General features: G+C 39.7%; 2 protein-coding genes across 2 annotated transcripts; one reads left to right on the forward strand and one right to left on the reverse strand.

The window, feature by feature from the left end:
- Nucleotides 1–1,015: 1,015 nt before the first annotated feature.
- On the forward strand, nucleotides 1,016–5,012 carry klhl36 (kelch-like family member 36). Its single transcript, XM_026927429.3, has 5 exons — nucleotides 1,016–1,397; nucleotides 1,759–1,844; nucleotides 1,934–3,007; nucleotides 3,405–3,562; nucleotides 3,692–5,012. Exons 1-5 carry the CDS (start codon nucleotides 1,376–1,378, stop codon nucleotides 4,272–4,274), a joined length of 1,923 nt encoding a protein of 640 aa, XP_026783230.1. The 5' UTR covers nucleotides 1,016–1,375; the 3' UTR covers nucleotides 4,275–5,012.
- zgc:56622 (uncharacterized protein LOC326033 homolog) lies at nucleotides 4,658–9,377 on the reverse strand. Its single transcript, XM_026927430.3, has 10 exons — nucleotides 9,112–9,377; nucleotides 7,778–7,948; nucleotides 7,415–7,531; nucleotides 6,936–7,013; nucleotides 6,730–6,846; nucleotides 6,247–6,359; nucleotides 6,036–6,123; nucleotides 5,857–5,940; nucleotides 5,041–5,123; nucleotides 4,658–4,927 (listed from the first exon to the last, which is right to left on the reverse strand). Exons 1-10 carry the CDS (start codon nucleotides 9,199–9,201, stop codon nucleotides 4,894–4,896), a joined length of 975 nt encoding a protein of 324 aa, XP_026783231.1. The 5' UTR covers nucleotides 9,202–9,377; the 3' UTR covers nucleotides 4,658–4,893.
- Nucleotides 9,378–9,806: the final 429 nt, after the last annotated feature.

The raw sequence follows: 9,806 nt of genomic DNA on the forward strand, positions 1-9,806 counted from the left end.
CTTTAGCCTACACATTATCTCTATTCAGCACTGATAGATTCAGTAAACATGAAAGACTTCGCGTGACTATTGATCACCTCAAACAAAGCAACTGTGATCAGTAATGATTAATAACCATCACCAGTGAGTTTAATCATAAAGTCAGGGTTTTTTTTTATCTTATAGAACTTTGGCAACTTGCTCAAGATGAATGATTTTTGTTGATCACGTGTAACAAATAGGCCTTTCGTGATTAACTATGTTTTAGCTCTGTTATTAAATCAGCTGGATGCTGTGGGTGGGCAGAACTAATGGATGAACAGAGATTAATATTAAGATAATAATAATAATAATAATAATAATAATAATAATACACACTCACACACCTACTCACTGTCACCCCATAGTCAGTGAATAGGTTACATTCTGTACACACTCCATACTCGATCCACTATACTGATCTTGCAGAAAATACCTTTAAACATTACTGTTATAATTGTATTGTATATATTTATATAATTTCATATATATTTATATATGTATCTTTTTTTCTTTTATTTAATAATATGTAAGATAGCTTGATGGGGAATGGCACACTAAACCTCACTGTACTTGTACAGTGACAATAAAGATGCTCATATTTTGTAGTAGTAGTAGTAATAATAAGAAGAAGAAGAAGAAGAAGAAGAATCTTTACTATATATTTACAATTTCATTTTGAATTTAAAATTTCAATGTGCTTTAAAAAAAAATTATAATAAAAAATAGGTTAAAGTAAAGTAAAGTCCCAATCTTTAATGAACTAACTAAAGCTCGATGAGGATTACTACATTTATATGAAAAGTAAGGGTCAACAAATTTCATCAGGGGATTTGTTGACCCTGGTTATTTGTTTTGTTTTTTAATTTGAGTTTGTGGATTAATGAATCAGAGATTAAAACCTGATCTTCTGATCAAATCTTGACCTTTGATTAAAATCTTGACCTAGAATTAATTGTGATAGTCCACCATGATGGACTCATTAATCTAAATTAAATCTAAAATTTCCTGTTAAAACTAAAACCTGAATTAAATCATTCCTTAAAGGTAATTACAGTGATTTTTAACTCGACTGAATTTGGGTACAACTGGTTGTGAATGGCTAAATTTTGATTTAATCCTGGTCAGGGTCTTCTTGTCCTTTATTTTGAAAAGTAAGCGTTAGCAGTCGACGACGCTTTTTGTCGCTCATTGCTGTGAGCTTCACTGTTCCTCGAGCTGTACGCGACAGAAATTGTTTGGATACAGCTATTTTAGGCATTTTAACACATTAATTTTCACAGGAACAGGATGACAGGATGATAAAGTGGTTCCTTCTTCTCGCAAGCTAGCTGTCATCATTTCTGCGGAGAGAAACATGCAGCAGTGCTCCTCGCCAGGTCTCTATTCACATGACTAACATTAGCAGGCTAGCTATTGTACTGCTCTGACTGGGGTTCAACTCAAAATGGCTCCCTGGCCAAAACATAGTGCACTACGTAGTGTGCGAAAGGCATTGTTTATTACATTGTGTAGTGCACTAGTGTAGGAAGTAGGGAGCGATTTGGGATTCAGACTTGTTCTTCTAGCTTATTTATTAACTAGTTAAACAGCTGTTCTGACTTGTCTTTAGGTTTGTCAGTCAGTAGTGCAGATAGTAAACACACTCTACTTTTTAGACTTTATCACTTGGTGTATGTGCAGGATGGATACACATGAAATTTGAAAGTGTTGTGTAATTGTTGGCATGTTTTTGGACAGTAATACAGGGAGGTGATGAGATGGATGGTATTAAGGAGAAGCAGAGTCGACTTTCTCGGCCACACAGAATCAGTGAGAACTCAAAGGTTCGGTTGAAATCTTTGCTTCACCCTTTTGATGGTTTTGTGTGCTGTAAAATAGTGTTTCACCGATGGCACTTTTCCTCTCATGGCAGGTGTATCGATGGGCTGACCAAGCTATTTACCTCCTGCAGGGTTTAAATGAGCAGCGAGAATGTGGTCAGTTGTGTGACGTGGTCTTGGTGGCGAATGGACAGCGGGTTCATGCCCACCGCGCCCTGCTGGCCGTCTCCAGCCCGTACTTCCAGGCCATGTTCACGCTTGGTATGAGAGAAGAACGCCAAGCTGAGGTGGAGCTTGTAGGTGCTTCGTATGTGGGGGTTAAGGCGGTCGTGGACTTCCTCTATAGTGGCGAGTTGCCCCTGGATGGTGGAAACATTGACTACGTGCTGGAGACGGCTCACCTGCTGCAGGTCTGGCAGGCTGTGGATTTCTGTTGCCAGTACCTGGAGAAAGAAGTAAACGAGGACAACTATCTGTACCTGCAGGAGCTGGCGATGCTTTACAGCTTGGAGCGTCTGGACGCCTTCATAGACCGCTTCGTCCTGGAGCGATTCACCACTCTCTCCTGCACGCCCAAGTTCTTGAAAGATGTGGGATTATCCAAACTCTGTTCCTACTTAGCCAGCGAAGATGTGCAGCATGAGAGTGAGCAGACTCTCCTCCAGGCAGCCCTCCAGTGGCTCAGCCAGAAGCCCGAGCGCTTGCCATTCGCCCACCAGCTCCTGTGCCATATCCGCTTGGCCCTGATCTCAGCTGTGGAGCTGGCGGAGCATGTCCTGCCTGCTGTACGCTCTTTACTGCCTCCAGATTCAGGCTGCCAAGCGCTGGTGGAGGAAGCACTAAGCTACCATGCTCACGTCACTGCCCAGCCTGTACTACAGACAGCACAGTCAGCCCTGAGAGGAGGGGTGGAGCGCCTGTTGCTGGTTGGAGGAGAGGTGTATGAGCGTGGTGAAGAGCTGAGCACTGATGTGAGCTGGCTGGACGAAGAAGCAGGAGTGTGGGTGGTAGAGACACAGCTACCCGCTCAGAGGAGCCACCACTGCGTGGCAGTGCTGGGGGGATTCATCTTTATCGCTGGAGGGAGCTCATCACGTGATAACGGGGGAGACGCAGCAAGTAACATACTCTACCGATACGACCCACGTAACAACACGTGGTCCAAGGTAAATAAATCAGAGCTGTTTTACAGAACATGGAGATTTGGTAACAGAATAAGCAAAACATAATTAAAGGTGCAGACAGCAGTTTTTAAGATGATAGATTTTTCTATTTTAATATTCATGTTTTGGAGGCTCGCCAGAGAATATCTGCTAAAATTTGTCATCTTTGACAAATGATGTGGACCACCAACATCTCTGTTTGCCTGTCAGTTCAGAACGCACCAGGATTCTAGCCTAGGCAGTGTGTGTCCAAATTCCTCCAAAATTGCTGACAGATATAACAGATAATTAAAGAAAAAACATTAAGATTTGTTGTGAAAACACAAGCTGTAACTTATTGTAATGTCTAACTATAGCATGATGCCGTAGTTTCTAAATCTTGCCACTTCTCTTGCTGTAGGGTGCCAGTATGAACCAGCGGCGAGTGGATTTCTATCTCGGAACCATAGGGGACTGTGTGATTGCTGTTGGAGGACGCAATGAAAGCGGTGCATTGTCATCTGTTGAGGTCTACCATCCTGTGGAGGATTACTGGACCTATGTAGCAGGGCTTCCAAGGTCTTATGTCTTTTTGATTACAGATTTAGGCTTATTAAGTAGAATAGAATTAAGGACATAGTTTGTTTGCAGCTGTTATGGTCACGTGAGAGTCTTAACTAATTCCGTTTTTGATGACTCTTCCTTTAGATTGACGTATGGCCACGCAGGCACAACACATAAAGGTGTAGTGTACATCTCAGGAGGTCATGACTATCAGATAGGACCTTACCGACGTGACATGCTCAGTTATGACCCAAGCGCCGGCGACACATGGATGGAGCGGCAGGCCATGACTCTGGCTCGAGGCTGGCACTGCATGGCCTCACTGCACGACCGAATCTATGTAATTGGTGGCAGTGATGACCACGAGGACAGCATGGAGCGCTTCGATGTTCTAGAAGTAGAGGCCTTTGACCCGCACACTGAGCAGTGGAGCAGGGTCACCCCACTGCACTACCCGAACAGCGAAGCAGCTGTTGCTGTATGGGATGGCAAGATCTACGTGATGGGAGGCTATACCTGGGAGCACATGGACTTCTCAAAAAACACTCAGGTGTTTGTTCCAGAGAAGGGCCAATGGGTGGTGGGACCCAACCTGCCCAGGTACATTGCTGGTGCCTCGGCGTGTGTGTGCACAGTCCAAGCTCGGCAGTCCTGCAGCACTGAGCAGAACAGGACAGGAGTGAAGGAGAAAGACAAGCAAAACACAAGTCAAGGACAAGACAGATGAATGGAAGTGCAAACATAATGGTTCGATAATGTGCCCTGATGGGGCAGTTATTCTCCCAACATGCAGGTTACAGCACCAAGGATACAGGCCCTTATCAGATTTCAGTATATGTAGGCTGCTTATGGAGGACATAGACTGAACTGAGCTGATTCAGTTTGGAATCTGCTGGTTGCAAAGGTGTGATTTTAGAGGTGCTTCTTCAGGCATTTAGTAATCAGGGTTATTCCGTGTGTAGGAATAATCTGTAATGTCACTCAAGCTTTTGCTGAAGAGGTGTGTTCCATCACTGGGTTGTGTGAAATGTTTGCATTTCCCAATAATTTCATGGACTAATATGAGCAATCGATTTCAGTATTAGATGAAAACATTCAGAATGTGTCATCTTGGTAAACAACAAAAAGATGTTTATTCATTCTCTCTAAGGCTCAGTTTAGCACAGTGTATGTTGCAATCCCAGTTTGGCACTAACACTCTTGTGAGTATTTTAATTCAGACAATTAGTTGAGCAAGTTAAATGCCTTTGTTGATAATCTGTCATCATTTTTCTGTCATCAGAACAGCTGCACTCACGATGAGACGCAGTGAGCTTCCGTCTCAATTATCCACTACTAACAACATTTTACTTAAAGGGGTAGTAAGGATGAGATTCCAACCTGTGGGACAAAAACATACCATTGTTAACAAGTTAATGTGTATTCTTTTTTAGGCTGCTCTGTTAAAACAGTTGTTTGATTAGTACTGCAGTGAGATGTGTATTTGCTCTTACTCTTCAATGATGCAGGCCCTCCAGTCACGATTCAGAGACCTGAGTGCACTCATATCCTCCAAGTCCAGGCAGAAATCAAAGATCTGCAATCATACATCAGGACATTATTGTAGACATTACTGTAAATGGCTTTATTTTAAAATCCTCTTCATCTAGACCAGCCTGCAGGTCATCCGTGTAAAAATAAGACTGAAGGTTAAGACAAAAATTAAGTTCCGATTTTTAATACCAGTTGTCATCATGAAAAACCAAATCTAAAACTGGATCATTTCCGAATCTCATTCTTTCTCCTCCTCCAAACAGCAATGTTCCTATGCAAATTCAGTAAATTTCTGGCTGGTAAAATAAATATTGAAACAGTTTAATTTGCCCAGTCAGGTACTCTAATAAAGAAGCGTAACTAGTAAGTGAAAGTAAAATGTTAATTTTTTAAATTATATACCAGGTCCTTAAATTTCGCATATTAAACTAATGGCCTAAGTGATAAGGGTAATCAAGCAGGTCTATTATATATACTGTGTACAGCCTGTGGCCTGTAACTACATATTTCGTATTGGCTTCCTGACCTTTTTTTTTATTACCCTGACATTACCTTTTTAATCCATGCAGTTTAAGGAATATGATAAATTCCTAATTTTAACAGTGGTACACGTAAATACAACCTGCACAATGCTTCTTTAACTTTGGCGTACACTTTAACACTTTGGCATACAGTTCTTTAACAGTTTGGCATACACAAATGCCAGTCCATTTGGCATGAACAAATGACAGGGAGAATATGCAGACTGTGTAAGTTTCATGAGAGGAATGGATTACCTTTGTGTTCTCCAGAATATGGTTGGGTTTAACACTCTTTGGAATCACTGGAATATTCTGTTCAATGTGATACCTCAGCAAAATCTGCAAAACATCCAAGATTCAGGATTTTTAGTGGCCGGTATATACACAGAAAAAATCATGCGTCTGTTCTAGCTGTGTGAGAGTGGATGTATGACCTGTGCAGGAGTCCGTCTGTGTTTTGCAGCAATTTCCCCAACAACAGGGTCTTCCAGCAGCTTTTCAGGATCTTTGTCTCCTCTAAGACTGCAGAATTTAGAGAAATTTAGATTACTTCAAATGAATGTTCATATAAAAATGACCACACTTTTGCCAGTTCAGATCCAGTGACAAAAGTGGGTTAGTGATCAATGTGAAATATGAACTCACTACTCTTTGGGTCTTCCTGGTGAGCCAAAGGGACTATAGGCTGTGAGAGTAATGTTCTTCGATTTACAATATTCAATCAGATCAGACTGCACAAGATAAGGATGAAGCTCTACCTGTAGATGAAAAGATTCTACTTACAGATATCACTCGAGCTGGCAAACCCACCATTATCAAAGTTATTATATTCATTATTAAGTTATGACAGTTATTAACCTGTTTGACTGAATGGGTTTAACCCAAAGTTGAGTTTAATCAGTAACTCAAAAATATATAGGCCTATAAATAATGCCAACTTGGATGTCTTTAAATTAAAAGCTCTGACAAACTATGATAACTGTATTTTTCACATCTGTATTTTTCAATTACGACTGATATGAGTGAAACAAATAATATATATATATATATATATATATATATATATATATATATATATATATATATATATATATATATATATATAATATGCTCTAAAATGTTCAGTACCTGATTGACAGCTGGTGGAATTTTAGCCACAGACAGCAGCCTTTCCAGTTGTTGGATTGAGAAGTTGGACACACCAATACTCTTTACTTTTCCAGAGGCCTTCAGGGCTTCCATCCCCTGCCATGTATACACAGTATAGTTACAGTAATTCTCAATATCCTTTTTGTGGTATGTGTGTTTTTTAGATCCCAGATTTCTTTCCTTACCTGCCACACATCCACATAATCAATGTCTGAAGTGATTATCTTTCCATCCTTCATTGGAAAGAGGTCATTATCAACTTTCTGTGGGAAAGTATTGAAGAAACATCAGGTTAATCTCTTTCTTAATCAGTTAATAAATATATTGCAAACACAAGAAGTTGAGCATTTTAAAACTTGACGGTTAAACTATGGCTACTATTAATCAGTGCTCATCACTTTAAGAACATTCCCACACTGAAGCCTGGTGGTGGTAGCCCCACGTTGTGAATTACCCTTGGAATCTCTGCCCTCCGTACCCAGTCACTGATTTTTTGTTGGATGGCCTCCTCTAGGGAGAGTCCCTTCTGTGTCATATTCTTTCCATTGCTTAATAATGGATTCAGTTGTGTTCTGGTGGATGTTCTCCACAGTAATGTGAATAATACATTTAAAATGCCCTCATTTCTGACCTAAGGTGACTGAATACAGTTTTATTGTGCAACCTGTAGTCCCACGGGAAAGTGCACCAGGTACAGGTCCAGGTACTCGAGTTGCAGGTCACTGAGAGATTTATTCAGACACAGAGGGATGTCCTTAGGGGCATGATGAGTGCCCCACAACTGCACAAATCAAAACGGAAATACTTCATTAGTTTGTCCACTGAGATTAGGCAATTATGTACCATTATTACACAAGAACAGCTCAGGGCGATGCCAAGTATCAGCAAATGTTTATGCCACAGCAGCATGCAAAGACTGTATTGAAAGTTTTTGTGCTAAGTGTTGATTCCTCAAATCTTAATCTGTTTTATTCACTCTGGAGTATTCATTTACAGCAGCCACAGAAGATTTGTTACACAGACTCACCTTACTCACGATGAACATGTCCTGACGCCTAATGATGCCCTGCTTCATTTTGGAATGGATCGCCTTCCCCAGCTCCACCTCATTCTGGTAACTGTAGGCCGTGTCCAAGTGACGGTAACCAGCAGCTATAGCTGTCTCAGCTGCACCTTGACACAGTTCTGAGCTTGTGTCCTGATAACCATTTAATAAAACAGTAATATACTGCCAGTTCTACTATACACACTGATAAGGACAGAAAGAAATGCTTTATATTACATGCTCCTATCAAGAGGTTTCTTTAAATACTAATTTAGTGCCAAAGGTTGATTTCACAGGAGTCACTCCCATTGTATTCTTATCACACATTATCATAGACCAGCAGAAACAAGTTAATACCCATTAGGACCAAAACATTCCATTATACTACCATCGCAGCCCTCCAGAAACCGTGAACCCCACCAGGGCCAGTAAATTCCATTAAACTACCATCTCAGACCCCCCAAAAAACAAATCCATTAGGGTTAATATGTACAGTGCAAACTGCTGAAATTCTGATTTACCAATAATTCAATTAGCATGTTTACAGTCTTACAGTTCTCAAATATCTTAATCATACAAAAATAAAAAAGTAATAAGATTCTTGTATTATTTTTCAAAAATGTGAGCATGTAGGACTTTGTGTAGTCCAGCCAGCTACATACCCCATAGAAAACAGAGGAAGTAATCTAGACCAATCAGATATCTCCATCTCATCCGGTATGCAAGCTGTGCAACACCTATCTACCTAAGATAAAGACGACATAACTGTCTAATTGAAATAAACTTACTTTGGTTATTGTAAAATGCGAGAAGACAGGACTGTGGTTTTTATTTAGTAAAGACTGCTCATACACTATCACTAGCCATGCTAGAAGGTGGTTACTTATTTATAGGAGGTGTAGTTACAAAAGACCACTTGGAAAAGTAGCCTTGAGTTTAGTGAGTGAGAAAAATCGCCTATAGCCAAAATAAAAGAGAAAATTCACTTTTTAAACCATGTTACTTTATGAGTATAATAACTTATTTCTGAATCTTTTGCAGAGTTTTAACCATGCAATGTCATTTACTATTTACCTGCCTCATTTGGTTCATGTGGGTATTGCTGTATAAATTCTGTATAAATTCTTTTAAACTGGACATATTCTAGTCCAGTATTTTTGGGAAACAGAGCATGAATCAGGATTTTGATACATCCTCATAAGCAGTTCCATATCTACTGATAGGATTATCTATATATAATTTTATGTATTCGCTATAACTATGTATAAGGCCTACTTTAAGCATGTACATTAGAGAAATGTAATGTGTAATGTTACCTTTCCCTTCCATGTCCCCAGGCCCAGCAGTGGCATCAAGTTGCCATCATTTAGTTCAATCTTCCTGGGCTGTTCACTAATCTCTTCCATATGGGAATTATTTTATTAACAGATGAATAAGCTGGTTTGTCCTGCGGTTTCTTAGAGTCCTTTTATTTTCTGTCTTTCACCCTTCCCTGTTTTACTGCTCTTTCCCTCTCCACTCTCCACTGCTGTTTGTCGCTTACTTTATCTAGACAGTTAATCATTCAACTTTACTCTCTCTCTCTCTCTCTCTCTCTCTCTGTGTGTGTGTGTGTGTGTTCTTTACCACTATTGTGCATGTATGAACTGCAGTCTGTTGGCAAAATTGAGGAAAGTGACCTTAACAGCTGCGCCCATGTGACACTCTCCCATTTCCTCGGGAACAGTGTGAAAATCAGGAAGTAAACTTACTCTCTTGATCTCTTTCTCTGTCTCTCTCTTTCTGTCTCTCTCTGAGGACATAATTCTGCATTGTTAATTATATAAAATTATATTATACAAAACAAAATTAATTATATGAAAATGTTGTCATATCTTAGATTCTATAATATAAATATATTATAAGGAGATGTATATAATTATGTTGTATATATTAAAATTATTTCACACACGCACACACACACACACACACATATATATATATATATATATATATATATATATATATATAT

This window comes from Pangasianodon hypophthalmus, chromosome 6, assembly GCF_027358585.1.
Source record: "Pangasianodon hypophthalmus isolate fPanHyp1 chromosome 6, fPanHyp1.pri, whole genome shotgun sequence".
In the NCBI taxonomy this organism is placed as follows: domain Eukaryota; kingdom Metazoa; phylum Chordata; class Actinopteri; order Siluriformes; family Pangasiidae; genus Pangasianodon; species Pangasianodon hypophthalmus.